Genomic DNA, 24,317 nt, shown 5'->3' with positions numbered 1-24,317 from the left:
TAAGTTCAGGAGTACACAATTGCTTAGCAAGTCACATCAATTACATGGACTCACTCTGTGTGCAATAATAGTGTTTTAATATGATTTTTGAATGACTGCCTCATCGCTGTACCCCACACGTACAATTATCTGTAAGTCCGCCAGTCGATCAATGCATGTTAAACACCGATTCAACCACAAAGACCAGGGAAGATTTCCAATGGCAAGCAAAGAATGCCATCTATTGGTAGATGGACTGGTGAATTTATAAATTACACTTTGGATAGTGTATCAATACACCCAGTCACTACGAAGATACAGGTGTGTGTAGACCACTGACACACAATCTCTATTTAATCATTTTAAAATCCAGCTGTAATACAAGAAAATGTGGAACAAGTCGAGGGGTGTGAATACTTTCTGAAGGCGCTGTACATCAGAGACCTGAGTGAAAGAAGTGTAATTCCCATGCCCTGTGAGAGCATTGACATCTTCCAGACTGAAAGAATGGGAGGGAGAGAGGGAGTGGAATAAACAGAGGTTAGGTGTGCACAGAGCCATGGATTTAGAGATTTGGGCCATTGAGGTTTCTTTATGATGATGCGTTTACATGACATTTGCAACATTCTTTATGGCAGCCATGTTAGTGAAACAACATTTTTGGTGTATCTGAATAAATCACCATGGGAGCATACCAGAGTTGTGACATTTCTTTTTTTTTCTTTAGCCATGTTAGCGCCCCATTTGACATTATTTATATTATTATTCCTAGCTAACTGTCTAGAATTGGAACATTATTCAAAGTTATAGAAGTTCTCAATGCTCTAAATACAAGAGATACAAGGGTGTGTATCTGAGGGTGTGTTAGTCCCAGTCAGTGTGCTGTGCTGCACTCACTGACCTTGCTGGAGTCCGTGCTGCTGTGTGGACTGTCCCAGGGCTGGGCTGGGTGGTTATAATTTATACTCCCTCTGGGGCCCCAGTATGAATCAGCAGCACTGCAGCATAGAACTCTACTGTAGTGGGAGGAATTAGGACCAGGACTGTCTGAAATGGTACCAGGGCCCTGGTCAAAAGTACTGGACTATATAGGAAATTAGGGTGCCATTTCAGACTCACCCAGGGACTGCATGGGGAACGGGGTAAGAAGGTTTCTGGGGAATCCATTGCTACCCAGTAGCGGCTGTAGCTTCGAGCTTTCTTCCTGACTCACCCAGGGACTGTAGTGGGAATGGCTATTGTAGCCAACAGAAGCTAGCCAGCCCGTCGCTAGCTTAGCATCACGCAGTGATCTCATCACTGCCATCTACTGATTTCATCAGTATCGTCACCCCTGCATTGAGATCTTCACACACAGCAGAACTGCTATCCCCAAATGTAACCATACTTGCTGAACTCCTCCTTCACTGCTAATGCCTTTAGCTTTTTTATCATGCCCTCTTCCTCTTGTCATTTTAAGAATTTAATCTTTGAATTAAAATGTCTCTTTCTGCCAACATGTTTTTAACAGCAAAATGGTCATATATTATAGATTTTATATTGACAGAAAATATATTTTAAATAGAAACATGCATTTTTGTCGGAGCAGGTCAATTAGCATTTGCTCTCCATTTCTTCCTCCGTGTCCCTCCTTCTCCCTCCCTTAGGCCCCTCACTGTGAGCACGCCTTCTGCAATGCCTGCATCACCCAGTGGTTCTCGCAGCAGCAGATATGCCCCGTGGACCGCAGCGTGGTGACGCTGGCCCACCTGCGCCCCGTGCCCCGCATCATGCGCAACATGCTCTCCAAGCTGCAAATCAACTGCGACAACGCCGGCTTTGGCTGCGTTGCCGTGCTGCGCCTGGACCAGCTGCAGTCTCACCTCAGGGACTGCCAGCACAACCCCAAGAGGCCCGTCCAGTGCGAGCAGGGCTGCGGGTGAGTGGGGTTGGCTCCAACAAAGGCGTTCACCAAAACTCTATTTTGGGGCATGTTTTGTTACTCATTTAAATGATATAGGTAAAGCTGTGAAACTGAATGTCATCTGTATGAGCACAACCAAATAGGGGGGTGAGAATCAGGTTGGGAAACTCTGCTGTAGGTGAGTAGCGCTACTGGCTCTGGGTTAGTAGGTGTAGGGTATTGGCTAAAGGTTGTAGTTAGTTTACTGGGGCTGTGGGTGAGTTGGTTGCACTAAAAGGCTGTTGCTGAGTTATGTCCTCCCTCTTTCCCCCTCAGTCTGGAGATGCCTAAAGATGAAGCGTCTAGCCATAACTGCATCAAACACCTGCGCAGCGTGGTGCAGCAACAGCAGGGCAAGATCGCAGACCTGGAGAAGGCCTCTGCTGAACACAAGCACCAGCTAGCGGAGCAGGTTTGTGTGTGTCTGCATTTGTACATGTGTGTGCATGTTCGTGCGTGCGTATGTGTAGTACCAGTCAAAAGTTTGGATACGCCTACTCATTCCAGGGTTTTTCTTTATTTTCACTATTTTCTACATTGTACAATAATAGTGAAGACATCAAAACTATGAAATAACACATGGAATCGTGTAGTAACTAAAAAAGTGTTAAACAAATCAAAATACAGTGCCTTGCGAAAGTATTCGGCCCCCTTGAACTTTGCGACCTTTTGCCACATTTCAGGCTTCAAACATAAAGATATAAAACTGTATTTTTTTGTGAAGAATCAACAACAAGTGGGACACAATCATGAAGTGGAACGACATTTATTGGATATTTCAAACTTTTTTAACAAATCAAAAACTGAAAAATTGGGCGTGCAAAATTATTCAGCCCCTTCACTTTCAGTGCAGCAAACTCTCTCCAGAAGTTCAATGAGGATCTCTGAATGATCCAATGTTGACCTAAATGACTAATGATGATAAATACAATCCACCTGTGTGTAATCAAGTCTCCGTATAAATGCACCTGCACTGTGATAGTCTCAGAGGTCCGTTAAAAGCGCAGAGAGCATCATGAAGAACAAGGAACACACCAGGCAGGTCCGAGATACTGTTGTGAAGAAGTTTAAAGCCGGATTTGGATACAAAAAGATTTCCCAAGCTTTAAACATCCCAAGGAGCACTGTGCAAGCGATAATATTGAAATGGAAGGAGTATCAGACCACTGCAAATCTACCAAGACCTGGCCGTCCCTCTAAGAGTGGCAAGAAGAAAGACATTTCTTAAAGATATCCATAAAAAGTGTTGTTTAAAGTTTGCCACAAGCCACCTGGGAGACACACCAAACATGTGGAAGAAGGTGCTCTGGTCAGATGAAACCAAAATTGAACTTTTTGGCAACAATGCAAAACGTTATGTTTGGCGTAAAAGCAACACAGCTGAACACACCATCCCCACTGTCAAACATGGTGGTGGCAGCATCATGGTTTGGGCCTGCTTTTCTTCAGCAGGGACAGGGAAGATGGTTAAAATTGATGGGAAGATGGATGGAGCCAAATACAGGACCATTCTGGAAGAAAACCTGATGGAGTCTGCAAAAGACCTGAGACTGGGACGGAGATGTGTCTTCCAACAAGACAATGATCCAAAACATAAAGCAAAATCTACAATGGAATGGTTCAAAAATAAACATATCCAGGTGTTAGAATGGCCAAGTCAAAGTCCAGACCTGAATCCAATCGAGAATCTGTGGAAAGAACTGAAAACTGCTGTTCACAAATGCTCTCCATCCAACCTCACTGAGCTCGAGCTGTTTTGCAAGGAGGAATGGGAAAAAATGTCAGTCTCTCGATGTGTAAAACTGATAGAGACATACCCCGAGCGACTTACAGCTGTAATCGCAGCAAAAGGTGGCGCTACAAAGTATTAACTTAAGGGGGCTGAATAATTTTGCACGCCCAATTTTTCAGTTTTTGATTTGTTAAAGTTTGAAATATCCAATAAATGTCGTTCCACTTCATGATTGTGTCCCACTTGTTGTTGATTCTTCACAAAAAAATACAGTTTTATATCTTTATGTTTGAAGCCTGAAATGTGGCAAAAGGTCGCAAAGTTCAAGGGGGCCGAATACTTTCGCAAGGCACTGTATATTTTATAAGTAGCCACCCTTTGCCTAGATGACAGCTTTGCACACTCTTGGCATTCTCTCAACAAGCTTCATGAGTTTGTCACCTGGAATGCATTTCAATTAACAGGTGTGCCTTGTTAGTTTGTGGACTTTATTTTCTTCTTAATGCTTTTAAGCCAATCAGTTGTGTTGTGATAAGGTAGGGGTGGTATAAAGAAGATAGCCCTATTTGGTAAAAGACCAAGATCATATTATGGCAAGAACAGCTCAAATAAGCAAAGAGAGATGACAGTCCATTACTTTAAGACATGAAGGTCAGTCAATCTGGAAAATTTCAAGAACTTTGAAAGTTTCTTTAAGTGCAGACGAAAAAAAACATCAAGCGCTACAATGAAACTGGCTCTCATGAGGACTGCTACAGGAAAGGAAGACCCAGAGTTACCTCTGCTTCAGAGGATAAGTTCATTAGAGTGACCAGCCTCAGAAATTGCAGCCCAAATAAATGCTTTACAGAGTTCAAGAAACACACATCTCAACATCAAATGTTCAAAGGAGAGTGCGTGAATCAGGCTTTCATGGTCGAATTACTGCTAAGAAACCACTACTAAAACACACCAATAAGAAAAAGAGATTTGCTTGGGCTAAGAAACATGAGCAATGGACATTAGACTGATGTTAATCTGTCCTTTTGGTCTGATGAGTCCAAATTTGAGATTTTTGGTTTCAACCCCCATGTCTTTGTGAGACGCATATTAGGTGACGGATGATCTCTGCTTGTGTAGTTCCCACTGTGAAGCATGGAGGTTGGGGTGCTTCACTGGTGACACTGTTAGGGATTTATTAAGAATTCAAGGCACACTTAACCAGTTTGGCTACCACAGCATTCTGCAGCCATACGCCATCCCATCTGGTTTGTGCTTAGTGGGACTATCATTTGTTTTTCAACAGGGCAATGACCCAACACACCTCTAGGCAGGAGCGCCGCCAGGGGTTTTGTGCCCCATGAAAATATATAATTTTGGGCCCCACCACCACAGGCCACACCAACCCTGCGCAATTGCTGTAACCACACACCTCCAGAACCCAATTGACCCGTTCAAAGCTTTAAATAGCTACCTTTGCATGCTTGCAACTCTGTTGTAGTCCAATATTTACTGTACGATATTTACTGACAGTGAGCTGTGAAAATATAACACTGTGCAGACATGTATGCAACATTCTGCATACAGTGGAATTCACTATTTGACGCAAGACTGATACCCTCTATAAGAAATGTGCTAAAGGCCATCTTTTACAGTCTAAATGTGATTTTAATGGTAAAATTCTTGAATGGAAAATTCTCTTAACCTTAATGAATAACTTAAAATAAATATAACTTAAATATAAATTAACCTCTTCAATTTAAATAAATGATCATCTATAGAATGATATAACAAATAAAATAATACAACTAAGTATACCTACCAACTGGAAAATAAGTGGCCGTAAAAGTGGAGATGGAAATAATAAGACCTGATGGTGGTGCTAGAGGAAAGGTCAAGTGGTCACCAAATCAATATCAATTCTTCAGATTGGGGTCTTGATTGTGCACAACTAATTGTATGGCAATCCAGCCATTACTTTGAGATATATCCTGTTCTCAGTCTGTTCTCAGTCTTGTTCTCAGCCTGTCGGCATCATGTGATCCAATATCCATAGCCATGCCATTTAACAGTTATCACTGGCCCTTGCTCAGCCTTACTCACCAAGAGCCCAGCGCTGAGCCTTCTTGCTAGCAAAGTCACTGATCAAGTCTTTGAAGTCCAGGTTTCTAGCTAACTGGCTTTCAATGGATAGCATGGCAAGACTGCAATGCCTGTCCTGGGACATAGTGGACAAGATACTTCATGATCAGTGGTTGGGATACAGAAGGGACTTTTATCCTCACTACTCTGCCCAACTTTCAGAAAAGAAGAAATGTATTCTACAAGTTTTGCAGTGGTGTGGAACCTAGTGTCCAAGTCACTTATGTTGTCTATAGCAGTAAACACTGTTGCTGCACTGTCCTGAGCATTCTCCTCTTGAGAGGTCTCATCATGGAATCTCTTCCTTTTCCTCTGGCGGCTGTGTTCCTTGCTAAATTGAGGTGCAACGTCCATTTGCGTAGCAATCAGTGTTGCCTCACAGGAGAGACTCCCATCCATCTCTAAGAGCCTGCATGTCTTCTTTTAAGGCTCTGATACTGGCTGCCTCTGTCAAGGAGATTTTTCCTGACTGGAGAATCACATTCCTGTCCTCAATGCATTGCAGTACCTGCTATTATGCCAACTGACATGTCATTCAACACAATGCTGCTCACCTCCTTCTTCAGTTGGGAGTAGGGCTGGTTCAGGGGATGGGTACGGGGAGACAGGGCTGCTGAGCCTGAAGCTGCATCTGTTGGGCCTGGCACCAGGTAGGGGCAGTGACAACTGATTTTAGTATGAATAGCTTGCTAAAAGTTGGCCTGCATTGATTAAATGTCGGCTAAAAGAGGAGCGAAATGTAACCACTCATAATTTTTGTGAAGTGATTAAGTAACTATGGACTAAGCTAACAGGTTAATTTCCACCACTCACGGATACACCCACCTTCCTTCTTTTCTTTGTTTTTGGAAGACATTTTCTTTAAGACATGATGCTCCACTGGCTCTCTCTCCTCACTCGCAATACAGAGGCTCTCTGGATGTTTAACTTTTTGCCAAAAACATGAAAAGAAAAAGAAACCGTTAGATTTGTAAATAAAATATTATATTAATGATGATAGGTACGTTTTCTTCAATATTAAATGAACCTAATGTTAGAATCGTCCTAACTTTCCCCCCTATACGGCGCCCCTGCCTCCAGGCTGTGTAAGGGCAATTTGACCAAGGAGGGTGGTTGTGTGCTGCATCAGATGACCAGGCCTCCACAATCACCTCAACCCAATTGGGATGGGTTGGAATGCAGAGTGAAGAAAAACAGCCAACAAGTGCCCTGCATATGTAGGAACTCCTTTAAGACTGTTGGAAAAGCATTCCAGGTGAAGCTGGTTGAGAGAAAGCCAAGAGTGTGCAAAAGGTGGCTACTTTGAAGAATCTCAAATATAAAATATATTTTGTTTAACACTTGTTTGGTTACTACATGATTCCATATGTGTTATTTCATAGTTTGATGTCTTCACTATTATTCTACAATGTAGAAAATAGTAACGCATAAAGAAAAACCCTTGAATGAGTATTGTGTGTCCAAACTTTTGACTGGTACTGTAAGTGTGCTTATGCTTTCACTGGTGTGTGTCAGTGCCTGTACATCTGAGTCTATCTGGTTGATATTGCGTCAGCATTGTCTGCTAGCCCATTGTGGTGTCTCCTCTCTGCCTCCAGAAACGGGACATCCAGTTACTGAAGGCGTACATGAGGGCCATCCGCAGTGCCAACCCCAACCTGCAGAACCTGGAGGACACCATTGAGTACAATGAGATTCTGGAGTGAGTGGATTATTAAGCACTGTGGTGCACAGAACACTTCACAATCAGACAGTATAACTTACTATGCTGTACGGGGCTGCATTCCCGCGGGACGCGACAGATCATTGCGGCGCGGTCAACATTTTTCATGCTGCGGTCAGTCAGACAACTTTGGGATTCAAATATTTTTTGGTCCTGCAGATTAAGGCTATTTGGAAACGGTCATCTTTCTGTTTTGTATGCGTTAGCCAATCTATTGTATTAAAATCACCTCTTTCACACTATTCACCCTCATAATTCTCTGCTTCAAGTTCAGTATCCTATGGGTTACCTCTCCTAGTTGGGCATTCAAGATCAAGTGCACTTATAAGGCTATATACAGTGCCTTCATAAAGTTTCACACACCTTTACTTTTTCCCCATTTTGTTGTTACAGCCTTTTTAAAAAATAATAATAATTATGGTTTAAATGGAGATTTTGTGTCACTGGTCTACACACAATACCCCATAAAGTTGAATTATGTTCTTAGAAAATTGTACAGATTAATTAAAAATGAAAAGCTGATATGTCTTGTCAATCAATAAGTATTCAACCCCTTTGTTATGGCAAGCCTAAATAAGTTCAGGAGTAAAAATGTGCTTAATTCACAAGTTGCATGGACTTACTCTGTCTGCAATAAGTGTTTAACATTAATATTTGAATGACTCTGTCCCCAACACATACAATTATCAGTTGAGCAGTGAATTTGAACACCGATTCAACCACCGAGACCAGGGAAGTTTTTCAATGCCTCAAAAGAAGGGCACCTATTGGTAGATTTTTACAAAAGCAGACATTGAATATCCCTTTGAGCATGGTGAAGTTATTAATTACACTTTGGATGGTGTATCAATACACCCAGTCACTACTAAGATACAGGCGTCCTTCCTAACTCAGTTGCCGGAGAGGAAGGAAACCGCTCAGGGATTTCACCATGAGGCCAATGGTGACTTTAAAATAGTTACAGAGTTGAATGACTATGATAGGAGAACTGAGGATGGGTCAACAACATGGTAGTTACTCTACAATACTAACCTAATTGACATAGTGAAAATAAGGAACTCTGTACAGAATAAAAAATATTCCAAAACATGCATCCTGCTTACAAAATGTGGAGTAAATCAAAGGTCATGAATACTTTCTCAAGGCACTGTATGTGTGGTCTCAATTAAATGCATGGGCCGAGATGCATGGCACAGTTACAGGGATTTTGTTTGCCATTGAAATCCTTGGGCTGGCTGGCTTTAAAAAATATATATGTTTTTATTTTATTTTTATAAATGACAAAAATCAGTACTGATTTTGTTTGAGCGAAGGAGCACAGCATTAGCCACGGCAAAAAGACATTGAATTGTAGGAAATTTGCTTTAAAACGGCAACATTTTCTCTCAGCTCCATGAAGAAATGTGTAGAATTGCACGAAATTGGCTTAAAAATGCATCAATGTCTATCTACACCGCCAAGATGGGGGGTCCTCTAAAATGTTATCTGAACTGCCAACTCCCACCTAAGCCCCTTTTTTGATCCAGAAAAACCCAGAGTTATCTTTCCAAGGAAGTTAACATAAATATGATTTAAGCTACAGTGTCTGGAAATAAATATTGATAATGAAACGAAGTGGAGGGTGCTCAACCAACATGAGTCAAGGTGCAACCAAAAAAATGCTATCATCATTTAAAAGGAAAAGGCACCTTTCCCGTTTTATCAGCTTAAATATTAATACACCCTTTTTTGTGTGTATCTCTGCCACAAATAGTCCCGCTCCGAGAAGGTGGGTCATAGGCTATGCAAAATGTAAGCGAAAGTGCATGTGTCCACTCATCATTCTTACTGCTTCAAGTTCAGAAGCCTACTTCTCCTCTCCTAGTTAGGAGATCAGGTGCGCGTGTGGTCTTTAAATAGAGCAGGCTATATGCATGGGCGGAGCAGCACGTGGCACTTATCTTTCCAAGGGAAATGTACTTCCTAAATATGATTTAAGCTATAGTTTAGGCCTACTACATTGACTGGAAATAAATATTGGTCACCCATATTTGTCTCTGCCTGCAAATCGTCCTGCTCCTATTAAGGTAGGCGATGTTATACAAAAAACATAGTTTAAGAGAAAGTCCGTTCTTGTTTCAACTCTCTTTCAAACTATGTCTAGCCTAGTGGCTGATGTAGCCCAGTACCTAATACTGATAGCCTAATGTAATGGACCACGTGAGAATCTCTGGTAACCTATTTCTTGGATTATGTTTTGCAAATTTGAATATTGCCTATCAAGTGCAACATTGCTGGGACCATTGCTGCTCAGCGAGGTGTGTCACATATGCCTAAAATAACATTTGGGTGACTGTGGTCAGCTTCACTACCAGTTCTTGTTGATGGGAGTTGGACAAAAAGCCAGCGGGAGCAGGCGGGTGCGGTATGAAAAGCTGCATGAGGGGGATGAAGAAATCAGTTCTGTGTAGACCTCTGCTACGCTGCAACACTTTCCACTTTTGAGGCATATTCATGAATTATGTTGATTATAATAGCCCAACTCTCCTCTCATCCTCCCCTCTACCTCTCCTCCTAGGTGGGTGAACTCCCTCCAGCCGGCTCGCGTCACCCGCTGGGGCGGCATGATCTCAACGCCAGACGCTGTCCTCCAGGCGGTCATCAAACGCTCACTCATCGACAGCGGCTGCCCGCCTTCCATCGTCAACGACCTTATCGAGAATGCCCACGAGAGGAACTGGCCCGCCGGCCTGGCCACGCTGGAAACGCGGCAGATGAACCGGCGCTACTATGAGAATTACGTGGCCAAGCGTATCCCGGGGAAACAGGCGGTGGTGGTGATGGCCTGTGAGAACCAGCATATGGGGGAGGACATGATCCTGGAGCCAGGCCTGGTCATGATCTTTGCCCATGGGGTGGAGGAGATACTATGACCCGGCTGGGGATGGTGGAGAGCAGAGAGGGGGAGACTGACTGACCTGAATTGAACAAAGGCGAGGAGGGAGCAGCGGATGCTATGACACTTATGTCTGCGTACTGAATGGCACCCTATTCCCCATAGGCCCTGGTCAAAAGTAGTGCAACTATATAGGGAATATGGTGCCATTTTGAATGTAGCCTATGACACAGCAAGAGCAGGGGAAAATCCTATGACAGGGCAGGTTTTAAGAAGATGATATGACACCAATAGAAGGCTTTAGAGGGTTAACTATGACAATCGGGGGTATGGTAGTATCGAGTGGGGGTGTTGGAGGGACAGGTAAAAATTGTTGGGGGGGAGGGAGAAAGTCTCCAACTAAGAGGGAAGAGGAAATAGAAGTGTGAAGGGTAAACGTCCTGAAGAAGACACACTAAATCAGGATTACCCTGCTCTCTCTGCCTTAAACACGTTTTTTATTTAGGGAAATTAAAACTTAACATGGATTGATCAGTCATAGGAACAAACAAACAAACAAGATTGTAGCATAATCTGCCTTCTCCCCGCCCCCACTGCTGCTGACAAAATATCCCATTGGCTGACTATAATGAGATGACTCATCGGCCCCCTCCATAGCTTCCAGTTATATATGACTCATAGAGAATTATAGAGGCCTCTAGTGGCCAAAAGGCTGTATTAGCATGGGCAGCGCCATTGAGGCCTTCCACCATTTTAATGTCGTCAACTGTGTGGGACTTCCAACATCATTGGCTGGTGAACCTGTTGGAGTCATGTCCAAAATTGACTACTTCAAAATTGAGATTGCCTCAATGGCACTGCCCATGCTTTCAGATGCTATAATGGCACAGAAACAAGGAGTCCTTTCTCTTTATGGTATGACTTCATCAGAAACTCATTTATCAATAATAAAGCTAACATATATGCAATCTAAGCATACTTCATTGCAAAGTCCAAAAACATTTTAATTTTTTTATTGAGACTATCTGTTAGGTTTAAAGTCAACACATTTCTTCAGATTGTTCTGAAGAAACTCAGGACCCCTTTGAGACAGATGTTTTCTTTAGCTCTCTGTATCTATTACCATGGCATTCTCTCTTTGGGCCAGAAAATGTGGGTTATTTCCTTCTTAGGAGAAGGAATGCATGCTGGGATTGGTTAATTGAATCCTATTGGATGTGCTCCGCTATATGTGAGCCCAGGGAGGCACATAGAAAGGGGGAACTGGTGAACATAAACACAGAGCACGTGGATCGCCATTGTTTGCAAGGACGTTTGGACCAACTACATTTCCCATCATTACTGCATCACCTTCCTCTTTGTCAACAACAGACCTTGTTCCTCCTTGGGATGCAGAGCTGATCAAGAATGTCACTCAAACGGTGGGAAAAGGAGTAGTGAATGGACAGAGTCCTGGTGAATGGTGTGGACTTGATTTTTTTTAATTAAAAAAATTGACGGACTTGAGTTTCATGCCTTATATTTTTGTAAAGTTATTGTGTATTTGATTTTCTGAGTTATTGAGTGTCCTATGTTGAACTTTTTCTTTCATGATGCTATCTATATAGTTGGTGTGAAGTGGGTCCAATTTGTATGAAAACAAAGCATTTATCCACAGCAATTATGTAAAAATTTACATCAACCAAAAGTCTTCGGTTTTTGTTAAATTATTTTAATTTGGTTTACCTTGTCAAAAAGCATAAACCTAACACCACCATATGTCATGTAGCTTATTCTAATATTTTGTGTCCAGTCATACATTAAGTACTTCTCTGTGGCGTTGGTGATTTGTAATGTTGTTCCCGGATGAGGTTAGGGGATTTGTCACCCTAACAGTTTAGACTATTCTGGCTTAAATCATTCAAGCAGTGGTAGTCTACTGGCATGCTTTCATTTCAGCATTTTTATTGATTATTGTATAACTCACTTGTTCGTTTGCGAACAAAACTATTGATTTGTGTTACTTCCAAACACCAACTAATGAACACAAGTTCACACACACATTTTACCTCAGCTTATTCTGGAAATGAATTAAATTCATTTTCTGGGGGTGACTGAATAAAAATGGACACACACTCAGAGGAAGTAGTTGAAGCTTAACCAAGGTCTAGACTCCTCCTGAGAGCTGCTACAAAGCTGGAACAGCCTTAATCCACTTCCTCACTCTGCATGGCTGGCTCTCTTTGCTCTGTCAGTTAGGTGCCTTGATATGATACATGTATGGAACTAAAACTCCGGTCCTGAAGGGCTGTGTGTCGAGCCAAGTATACATCTCAAGCTGTTTTTTTTTTTACATTTCCTTTAATGGTATTGAACTCTTCTTTTGGATACCCAAATCAAAGGCTTGTAAAGTGATTTGAAGTAATGGGGTTAGTGAGATGAGATCACTAAGTAGCTTGTCGAGCATAGGTACACACAAACATCCCTCCAAGACTTGCGTTTCAGATCCTTGCTATTATTCTTTGTAGTGTTATGTGGCTTTGTCACCTGTGCAGATTCAGTTAGAATCAATGGTATGAATAGAGGGCTTTGTTGTCTTTTCCTAGAGGATGGATGAACTACAATACGGTCAACAAAAAGGAGATGGACAAAGTGTTGATAAAACTTCTGAATAATTAATGAAGGATTAATGGCTAGAACCTCCACTTTGCTATTCAGAAATGTAGAAAGCAATGAGAGACTGGGAAAATATGTATTTTGACGTTAAATACTGCAATCTAGGGTGTATTTACTAGGAACCAAATGCAAGCAAACGGGTCAAAACGAGGACGGATAGACCTGAACTTGTCCAATAAGAAGGGCTGGTTTTAGTTTCAATGTTTTCTGTTGCGAAAAGTTTTGCTACATGCCCTTAGGAATACACCCCTGTAGTCAAGAACTGACTGGGGTGTATTCATTATGTCTTGCAATGGAAATGTTTACCGTTTGATGCTAACAGGGAGGGCCCTACCTGAATTTGTCCAATAGAAACTAGTTTTCATTGCAAAACATCTTCCGTTTGCAGTGAACGGGATTGCAACAGACATAACGTTTGCAACAGAATCCGTGTAATGAATACACCTGTCTGCCTTTTTCACTTATTCATATACACTAGTCTTGTGAATGTTGTGTGTGTTACTGTGATGATGATGATTAATAATACCACAGAACTGGGAAAGAATTACACATTTATTGTAAATTTAAGATTTATTGTAAATAACTCGCTATCACATCAATATACATATACTGAGGCACTTCGATTTCTGTATCTATCCATATACATTTTGATTTTGTGAGATTTGTGGTTTCATTAAAAGCTGATAAGAATTCCTGGTTGTTTGGAATGTTGTATTATGTTAATTGTATTTTTATTACTCAACCTTTTGTATATATAAATAAGGGAATAAAATGTATTTCCAAATACAAGGGGAAATCTTTCCCGTGAAAAACATTCAAGTATAAAGGCCTAAACCATGTTTCAACTTGTTCATGTATTGAAGTCATATTGATGATGAAATATTCTACCTGCATTTTATTTGTTATTAGCATCAAATATAACTAAATATACAGTCATACTTTACAACACAGTATACAAAAAAAGAAACTATACTCAGGGATATAAATCAAATTGTATTGGTTACATGCAGATGTTATTGCGGGTGTAGCGAAATGATTGTAATACACATTTAAACAAAAATACATAACACTTCACAGGTATTTCGTTTTTTTATTCCATTTTAAAAACTAAGAATCTTGGCTTTTCTTTAGCCCACCTGCATGTATGTATAACATATTTACCATTCATAAATATATGAATTGTGCATATTTTGTTCTGATCTAAATCCTGATTATTAAATAAAAGTAAAACATCTTTACCATCAAGCTTAACCCTATCACCAATTGATCTAAAAAATAAATGCTCAAGATCTGTCCCAAAAAATCTTTGTACAAATACAATAATAGAATAAATGGCCGTTTTCCATCTGCCCTGTGATTGTAGCCTGGCTGACGCGACCCACGTGACTCACAGCGCAAGGAGAGCTGGGGTGTAATCATTAGTCCGAACAGTTGCAAAACGTTCAACGAGAGTTTCTATTGGACAAATCTAGGTAGCTGCCTCCCGGTTCTGCTAAGGCATTACAATGAATCCTGTCGATGAATGCCCCGCCCTCAAAGGCACATAAGCCTGAGGATGTGACTGAAGGAGGGGTTGTTTTGACTTCTTTTTGTATTTGGTAGTATCTCAATACCCCGTACCGTAGGTGGCGGCAATACACCAATAGATGTGGTCTGCCATAAAACTTTTAAAGAAGAACAATCGGCGTAATAAATAAAAACGTGTTTTCGATTTAGGTGTCAGCCAGACTACTGTGATTTGTTTTTTATTGCCCCCATATTGTAACAAAGTTTACATATTCGCTACATTGTATTCTTCCTCACCTGTCCACTCGATAACAATTCCGTGGCTCTTGTATTTTTAATCTGTAGTAGCCTATTCTGTCAATTATCCATTGTCAAACGCGAGAAGCCCCCCCACCTCCCCACCCCTGTCCCAATGGATTACGTTACCCCTTAAATTACACTCCATTTCCCAAAATGTAGATAGGAACTGTCCTATAATACTGTCACCAAGGGGGTGCTAGTGTAATTGTCGCAAACTGCAAGCCCTTCCCCGCCCACTAATCCCTTGGATTTATATAATGCTCTAATACACTAACAACATCTGCTCATTTAGTTGTGGCCATAGCAGTAGCGTAGCCGTCCTAACCATCCATATTCGACCGAATTCTACTGTGGATAGCGGGTTTCTTTCGGGTCCACTTGTCCCTCGTCACCAGAGCCATCCATTAGGACGCACTTCACCAAAGTAAGCTGTTATTACATTCCCTTACAATTGATTCGTCTTCACCTGTAAACAATGAGTGTAGCCTACTGAAAGAGCAATGACCATTTGTCAATACCACGCAATGTGTAGGCTTTGGCATCCGAGGGCTTTTTAATTGTTTACATTTTTTATTATTTTCCATAAAAGGTCAAACAACATATTTTGTCTATGCCAGCCTATCACCGCACCCTGGACTTGTTTGACTAACAACTTGGAACTGATTTTGGCCACTTTAGTCTACAGTGTAATTGTATGTTCGACCTGTAAGACTTCCAATACATCCATTGTCATTATTTCTCAACTCAAGTTTGTATAAATATTGGTTCGATCTGTGTAGGCTACATATGGAATGATTTACACAGAACAAAATATACATTCCATATAAAAGTAATTTTAAGGATGCTTGTGCTTTTCATACCTTCTGCTCTTAGACCAGTTTCCCTACCCTTCCCACTATTTCCTCATGGGATCCTGCTTTGTCAAAATTGTAGTGTAGGTAAAGTGTGTAGGTGACTGATTGAGTAACTCATTGTATTTGATCCTTGAGTCAGCCATGCATTAGAGATGCCACAACTTCATCTCCTCATACTAGATCAAAGCTGGTGTCAAGAATCATGATGTTGGTATACTGCAGCCCACTACTGTATGTCAGCAGTTTTTCTCAACCTGGGTTTCTAAAACATTGAATCTGACATTACTCTGTTAATCCAGTACAGGACATTACAGGATGTACCCTGTCAAGATAGAATTAAATCAAATCAGGGAGTTAAACAATATACCCTTAATCCCAATGTTTGACAATTAACCCAAAACCTTCAAGCCTCTGAATTATTGTATTTTCTCTTTTTGTCATTTTGGTGTAATGTAATGTATTCTACTGTCAATTACTTTCATACTAAAAAGTATACCTCTGGAATGTGACTGTAGGCTTGTGTGTAAACTTCAATTGCAATGCAGGTGCTTCTACACCTGCATTGCTTGCTGTTTGGGGTTCTAGGCTGGGTTTTTGTACAGCACTTTGAGATATCAGCTGATGTAAGAAGGGCTATATAAATACATTTGATTTGATTTGAATTGATTTAGTGACATCCTCATTGGTCAAATGTAGTTATTAAATGAGCAGCAGTGTGCATTATAGTCTGTTGTTGATTCTCTCTTAAGTAATTTGATTTTCCACAAAAGTTTCCAGGCCATTGGAACAAAGTACTGACGTAGAATGAAGACATTTTCCTTGGGTGATGAGAGTCATGCTCAAATGATTCCCGTAATTGGAAGAGTAAACCCAAACAGGCAGGATTCCACTGCCTGGGCCAGCTGGAGATTCGCCATCACATTTTGCCAGTCTCTTTTCATCTGAGTATGAAACTAGAAAGTGTCCCTCAGGGATGTATTTGATTAGAACATGGTTTTGACGTTATCTTGAGATGGGGTGTGAGGAAATAACAAATGTGATAGGCATTAAGGAATTTAGGGCTTAGGTACGGTAGGAAAATGACACACTGGTAAGGAACTACACTGAGTGTACAAAACATTAATAACATCTGCTCTTTCCATGACATAGACTGACAAGGTGAAAGCTATGATCCCTTATTGATGTCACTTGTTAAATCCACTTCAATCAGTGTAGATCAGGCCTGGGCAATTATTTTCCATGGAGGGCCACATTACAATATATTTTTGTTATTGCGGGCCAGAATCATATTACAGGATTATACATCATGTGTATGACTCTGTTGACAGATATATCTATTGTAAATCACGTCCAGATATGCTACTTATTTAACTTTTTTAACATGCACAGAAATAAACTACATCCATGTTCTCCCTTTGATAGGTATTTTCATTATTATACATGCAATGAACTACATGGAGGGAAAAGTACACTGTGCATTCAGCACCACGGACAGAACTCTTGTTAACGGATATGCACGAGAAAGAGAGAGAGCTCAACATTACATTTAAACTACTCAATCAGTGTGAGGAGTGAAGTCTCTGATGGGCATTGACTAGAGCAGTGAAGCCTGGTATAGTTTCTTGCGTCGCTATGCGCAGGGTTGCTGAGAGGTGAGAGTCAGTAAGAGATGATCTGTGCCTTGACTTGTTATATTCCATCACTGAAAATGTCTGTTCACATACATAAGTTGACCCAAACAGTACAAACATCTTCTGAGCATGACTTCTAATCTTTGGAAAGTTTTGTTCATCGAGAGATGCACAGAACCTTATCAGTGACATTGTTTTGAATAGTTCTCCAATCACTGCATCAGACTGGAGATCGATAAATTCAAGTTGCAAGTCAGTGGAAGTGTTATCCACATTGAAGTTGAAAGGAGAGGAACCAACAGCATGTCATTTTCCAACACTTTGAAATCCTCAAAACGATGAGAAAAGTCACCTTTCAAAGCACGCAGCAGTGATGTATCGCTGCAGTGATGTATACTTCTCCCGCTCATCATCTGATAGGGAACAGACTAGTAGTGTCAGACGTTGGGTGAGATTGGTGGCTTCTACTTGGCGGGTCAGGAGGATAAATGTTCCCTTGAAGGCTTTGACAAGGCTGTACATCTGATGTGCAAAAAGGCCCTTCCCTTGTAGTTTGGAATTCAGATAATTCATGAGGGCCATGATGTCCACAGTAAAGGCAAAACCAGCCAACCATTCTTTATGTTGCAGTTGAGGGAAATCCACATATTTTCCATTTCATTTGCAAAAACTCAGCAATCTTCGATTTCAGGTCCCACACCCTTTTAAGCACTTTCCCCAAACTCAGCCATCTCACGTTTGTGTGGTAGGGGAGATATGCATGACCCGACTCTGTCTCTTCCAACAGTGAGACAAACTGCCTGTGGTTTAAAGATTTTGCGCTTATGAAGTTTACCACTTTAGTGACTGTATCCACAACATAGCTATTTTCAGAACACATTTACAGAGCATCTCCTGATGAATAATGAATAAAATAATTTTCTGATCTGGGTTCAGCTCAGCTACTTGATCTTGTATCCTTTTCAAAAGGCCAACGTTTTTTCCTGTAAAGTTTGGGCACCCATCAGTGGTCACACTGGATAACTTTTCAAAACTCAGTCCCAGCTTTGCCACACACTTATTAACCTCCTCCAATAAATCTTTCCCTGTGGTTGCGCTCTTCGTTGACTGCACTGAAGCAAGCTCCTCTGTCATTTCCAAGTCTGGGGTTATGACTCGTAAGAATATCAACAAGTTTGCAGTGTCACGTGCATCACTGGTCTCATCCAGGATCAATGAGAAATAGGTGAAATCCTTTACCTTGTTTTTCAACTGTTGTTCCATATTCTGTAGATGTGCTCAACACGCCGTGTCACTGTTCGTCTTGACAGGTAAACATTTTCAAACAGCTCTTTCTTGTCGTGGCAAAGTATTGCTGCAGAGTCAATTAAACATTCTTTAATGAATTTGTCCTCAGTGAATGGCTTGCTACAGTTGAAGTCGGAAGTGTACATACACCTTAGCTAACTACATTTAAACTCAGTTTTTCACAATTCCTGACATTTAATCCTAGTACAAATTCCCTGTTTTAGGTCAGTTAGGATCACCACTTTATTTTAAGAATGTGAAATGTCAGAATAATAGTAGAGAAAATGATTTATTTCAGCTTTTATTGCTTTCATCACATTCCCAGTGGGTCAGAAGTTTGCATACACTCAATTAGTATTTGGTAGCATTGCCTTTAATGCCTTTAAATTGCTTAACTTGGGTCAAATGTTTTGGGTAGCCTTCCACAAGCTTCCCACAATAAGTTGGGTGAATTTTGGGCCATTCCTCCTGATAGAGCTGGTGTAACTGAGTCAGGTTAAAAGGCCTCCTTGCTCGCACACGCTTTTTCAGTTCTGCCCACAAATTTTCTATAGGATTGTGGTCAGGGCTTTGTGATGGCCACTCCAATACCTTGACTTTGCTGTCCTTAAGCCATTTTGCCACAACTTTGGAAGTATGTTTGGGGTCATTGTCCATTTGGAAGACCCATTTGCGACCAAGCTTTAACTTCCTGCCTGATGTCTTGAGATGTTGCTTCAATATATCCACACACTTTTCCTGCCTCATGATGCCATTTATTTTGTGAAGTGCACCAGTTCCTCCCGCAGCAAAGCAACCCCACAACATGTTGCTGCCACCCCCCGTGCTCCACGGTTGGGATGGTGTTCTTTGGCTTGCAAGCATCCCCCTTTTTTATCCAAACATAACGATGGTCATTATGGCCAAACAGTTCTATTTTTGTTTCATCAGACCAGAGGACATTTCTCCAAAAAGTACGATCTTTGTCCCCATGTGCAGTTGCAAACCGTAGTCTGGCTTTTTTATGGCGGTTTTGGAGCAGTGGCTTCTTCCTTTCTGAGCGGCCTTTCAGATTATGTCGATATAGGACTCGGTTTACAGTGGATATAGATACTTTTGTACCTGTTTCCTCCAGCATCTCCACAATGTCCTTTTCTGTTGTTCTGGGATTGGCACTTTTCGCACTAAAGTACGTTAATCTCTAGGAGACAGATCGCATCTCCTTCCTGAGCGGTATGATGGCTGCGTGGTCCCATGGTGTTTATACTTGCCTACTATTGTTTGTACAGATGAAAGTGGTACTTTCAGGCATTTGGATGAACCAGATTTGCGGAGGTCAAAAAAAAAAAAATCTGAGATCTTGGCTGATTTCTTTTGATTTTCCCATGATGTCAAGCAGAGAGGCACTGAGTCTGAAGGTAGGCCTTGAAATACATCCACAGGTACACCTCCAATTGACTCAAAGGATGTCAATTAGCCTATCAGAAGCTTCTAAAGCCATGACATCATTTTCTGGAATGTTCCAAGCTGTTGAAAGACAGTCAACTTAGTGTATGTAAACTTCTGACCCACTGGAATTGTGATACAGTGAATTATAAATGAAATAATCTGTCTGTAAACAATTGGAAAAATTACCTGTGTCATGCACAAAGTAGATAGATGTCCTAACCGACTTGCCAAAACTATAGTTTGTTAACAAGAAATGTGTGGAGTGGTTGAAAAACGAGTTTTAATGACTCCAACCTAAGTGTATCTAAACTTCCGACTTCAACTGTATCTTTAGCAATTTTGTGGGACAGTACATAGCTAGCTCTCACGATTCCATCATTTGCTGAATGCAGTTTTGTGAAATGTCCTTGCTGCTTTTTCAACTGAGAAAGCAACTTTATCGATGCACTTGCCCTCAGAAGACATATTCTTATATTTATCTTATGCTTCATTTGGAAGTGTCGGGAGAAGTTCATTGTCTACTTTCCTTTTCTTTGACATCTTTGATAAACACATTTTTGCTCAATTTCTAGCTACCTACTATTTGTAACTGTGACGTGTATGTCCGCCTGTCAGTCACTGTCTGTCCTCGTGCAGTTGTTATTTATACGTGCCTTCAAAATAAATGTCCCACAAGCGGTGGGAGTTAAAGGATTACACAAAGGCGAGTATTCATTGGGCTTTTAATTTGAATAACAAATACTTTTTTCAAAACTACTGTCGCAAATTCTTTATGTGATCTGAGCATGATTCCGCAGGCGGTATTGAAATTAGGATGCGGGCCGCATACGGCCCCTGGGCCGGCCTTTGCCCAGGCCTGGTGTAGATGAAGGGGAGGATACTGGTTAAATAAGGATTTTTTAAGCTTTGAGACATGGATTGTGTATGTGTGCCATTCAGAGGTTGAATGGACAAGACAAACGATTTAAGTGCCTTTGAAGGAGGTATGGTGGTAGATGTCAGGTTTGTGTCAAGAACTGTAACGCTGCTGGGATTTTCACATTCAACAGTTTCCCGTGTGTTTCAAGAATGGTCCACCAGCCAACTTGACACAACTATTAGAAGCATTAGGGTCAACATGGGCCAGCATCCCTGTCGAACGCTTTCGACACCTTGTAGAGTCCATGCTCCGACAAATTGAGGCTGTTCTGAGGGCAAAATGGGGGAGGGTTGCAACAAAATATTAGGAAGATGTTCTTAATGTTTTGTACACTCAGTATGTGTGATGCTGCGCAAAGAATGGGGACAAACCTGTTTCGTGGGACGTCACGCTCACTATTCATAGATAGTGAATGTCTCAACTATCTCACCTTCTTCGCCGACTTGCTAATTTACTGCTTCTGGACTCAAAGTGGACAAATGTATTTTCTCTCATTTCTATTTGTATTTTTTGGGGGTGTAGGGATTCATATTTTTTCTCCTTCTCAGTCACTCTCCTGTCTCTCTACCTCAGTCTCTCTGGCCAGTGTGGGAGAAACTTGCGACCATGGCGGCTCCAGACCTAGCTAAAAACACAGCTACAAACCCAGACGGGAGGGATTTGAGCCCTGTGGACTTCATCCAGCTGCAGCAGTACATGGAATGTGAGTGCCATTTTTAATTAAAATGAAAGGTGGGTCAGATACAATGCTAATACCATACTTCTAGAATTAACTTCAACAGTCGGTGGCTCTAGGTCTAATGAAACTGACTGTAAGCTCCCTTCAGTAACCACGAGCTCAACCGTTCCTTGATTTTAACTGGCGGCTTTATTCTGTAGTTTTAGTCAGAATTATCACCTTCCGTGAGAACTATAAAGTAAATGAAAAAAGACAGTTAAGCACACTCTTACAACCTTATCTTACGAGTGACTTATTAGCTTGGTATAACTCTGAAGTGCTTACATACATAACAGTTTAACCAGCGTTATAACGGGTTCATATTAAACACATGAATAAAGGAAAAATACCTAATTGGCTGCTTATTACAGAAGGGAGGAAATCAAACTTCACACTTATTATTCCTGGCATGAATTCACACTTCATCCTAACATACACTCTTCAACCTTTATGAACTACACCCGATGACATGAAAACTTAGCTAAAGCAGCGCAGGATTGCCTTCCCTCCAAAAGTGTGTTGCTACAATAAGGATCCCCGTTACAACAGTATTAGCTACGTATTTCCGCGTGTATTATCATTTCCCCCGCACAGCGGACACGTAAACAATTCAAACAAAAAACAACATAAACTGTAAGTCTAACTGTCAGTTACACCGACAAAGACCTAGTTGGGTAAAAATGTTATCCTATTGAATACTTGGGAACCACCACCAGGAGGTGGAATATTTTTTCATAGTTTTGATGTCTTCACTATTATTCTACAATGTAGAAAATAGTAAAAAAAAATATATATTTTTTTAAATGTGTAGGTACGTCCAAACGTTTGACTGCTACAGTATACATACTTTTTTCACACCAGATACACATACAAACAACAACTTACGGAGGCACATAAACAATGACTATATCTCATCTGCCCAGAGCCCCATGCTCACCCTCCCTCCCCAGTGCCTGCACTATTGTTTGCCATATGGCCTTTGTTTTTTCGCCTCGGTTGCCCATGCTATTTCAATAATAAATCATTAGATTTTCCATTGTGTTAATGATGGAGGGTTGATTGATTTCCAAATTTTTAGTATACGTTTCTTCAAGATGAGTGTTGAGAAGAAAATCGTCCAATCCACTGGGTATCTCACTACACCCCCATATGCCATGTCTTGAAAAATGTAGACAGACGGATTAAAAGTTAATTTACATTGTAATACTTCTGACAGCCAACTTTCTAGCTCCGCCCGTAACTTTTGGACTTTATAGCATTTCCAGAAAGCATGGATTATTGAGTCATTGTTAGTTTTACACTTAAAACATGATTCTGCTGTTGTGCTATAGAATTTGTGAAATTTGTCTTTTGAATAAGACATTATATACCTTAGTTTATACTGGATTAAGGGTACCTTTTCGTTAACTGTAATTTTGTTAGTTATGCTCCAACATTTGGTATTTTATTAGGATCCCCATTTGGGATGCACAATATATCGGTGAACATATCGGAATGTCAAGGTTAACACCGATGTTAAAAACCGATGTCAAAACTACCATGCATACCTATATAACATAGTTACATGACATAATAACGCCACATAAAATTTGCGCTACACGTGCAACACAGCATTCCTAACCTATCGAGCAGTCAACAAGTTGAGCAGTCATTTTGAAGAGTAAGAACATTTCAGCGAGACAACTCAAAGGCGAAAACCATTAACGCCAAGATAATGGTATTCATTGCCCTTGACATTCAATTGTTCTCTGTCGTGGGTGATGTTGGCTTTTTCGTCGACTGGTCGAGCACCAGTACACACTACCAAGTGCGCTATTTCTCAGATGTTGCCCTACCGGAGTTACACAGTAATAACGTCACTGCTATTTGCTTCACGACATACATACTATGTTTGGGTCTTTGCGTGTCAAAAAAGATACAGTAGCACTGTCAAAGCTGTACAAAAAGTCTGCAAACAAGCAAACACCGGCCACGAACGATGTGTTTACAATACCGCATTGGTAATAAAGCATCATTTGCTCGACCGCAACTTATGGGGTAGCTAGCTTTAGCTTGGTACCTAGCTGGCACCAACACAACCTGCCTGAAAACAATGACCAGTAGAAACTGCAGTCATTTTAATTATTCTTAGCAATGATTTAGGAATCCTTGTAAGTATTAGCTAGGTTGCCACTTGCTGTTCGGCTATTGAAATTGAACTTCAGTTCATGAAAAGAAATAGCTAACCAACTACTTAACCCTGTTGCCCATAGCTAACATTATACGATTCAGCTAGCTTCATCTGGCTAGTGAGGCTCAACCTGACCAGGTTATGTGTTATGAAGCTAGCCACAATAAGAATTAGGCACAATAGTGAATTTGCAGTTTGCCTTCAAAATAAAAGTATGTAATTGACAGTGATGCAAATGAATACAAATAGTAGAATAGTGCCATACTTTTATTTTGAAGGCTAACTGAAAAGTCCACTATTGTGGCTAATCCTTATTGTGTCTATTTTCACATAGATGGGTCCAACCACCATTAAAAAAAGAAGATCTGTCTTATAAATTAGGGTAATTTTAGATGATGACACCTAGCTATACAGCTACTGAAACAGATTATGTTGTGTTATTTGACGTGTATATTTTTTGACACGCAAAGACCCAAA

The 24,317-nt window shown here is 40.9% G+C and overlaps 2 protein-coding genes across 7 annotated transcripts in view; both read left to right on the top strand.

The window, feature by feature from the left end:
- The window catches only part of LOC110494171 (E3 ubiquitin-protein ligase NRDP1), a 30,481-nt gene extending 16,617 nt beyond the window's left edge, over window positions 1–13,864 (top strand). Inside the window, exons 4-7 of one of the 2 annotated variants that reach the window (XM_021568984.2) lie at window positions 1,626–1,897; window positions 2,198–2,333; window positions 7,373–7,476; window positions 10,055–13,864. In XM_021568984.2, coding sequence (XP_021424659.1) covers window positions 1,626–1,897; window positions 2,198–2,333; window positions 7,373–7,476; window positions 10,055–10,409 — 867 coding nt within the window. In that variant the 3' untranslated portion in view covers window positions 10,410–13,864. The remainder of the gene's footprint in view (window positions 1–1,625; window positions 1,898–2,197; window positions 2,334–7,372; window positions 7,477–10,054) is intronic. The other variant, XM_021568983.2, reaches the window with a different exon arrangement.
- A 1,210-nt stretch (window positions 13,865–15,074) lies between these two features.
- Window positions 15,075–24,317, top strand: part of LOC110494170 (diacylglycerol kinase alpha) — a 38,225-nt gene continuing 28,982 nt past the window's right edge. For 2 of the 5 annotated variants that reach the window (XM_021568979.2, XM_021568978.2), the window contains exons 1-2: window positions 21,178–21,433; window positions 21,526–21,655. In XM_021568979.2, the coding sequence (XP_021424654.2) occupies window positions 21,365–21,433; window positions 21,526–21,655 (199 nt within the window). In that variant the 5' untranslated portion in view covers window positions 21,178–21,364. Of the gene's footprint in view, window positions 15,258–21,176; window positions 21,434–21,500; window positions 21,656–24,317 lie in introns of those variants that run through there. The other 3 variants (XM_021568982.2, XM_036950251.1, XM_021568981.2) reach the window with 3 other exon arrangements.

Source organism: Oncorhynchus mykiss, chromosome 17 (genome assembly GCF_013265735.2).
Source record: "Oncorhynchus mykiss isolate Arlee chromosome 17, USDA_OmykA_1.1, whole genome shotgun sequence".
NCBI classification, from domain to species: Eukaryota; Metazoa; Chordata; class Actinopteri; order Salmoniformes; family Salmonidae; genus Oncorhynchus; species Oncorhynchus mykiss.
The sequence above is the reverse complement of the archived record's forward strand: the minus strand, read 5'-3'. Positions and strand labels throughout refer to the sequence as shown.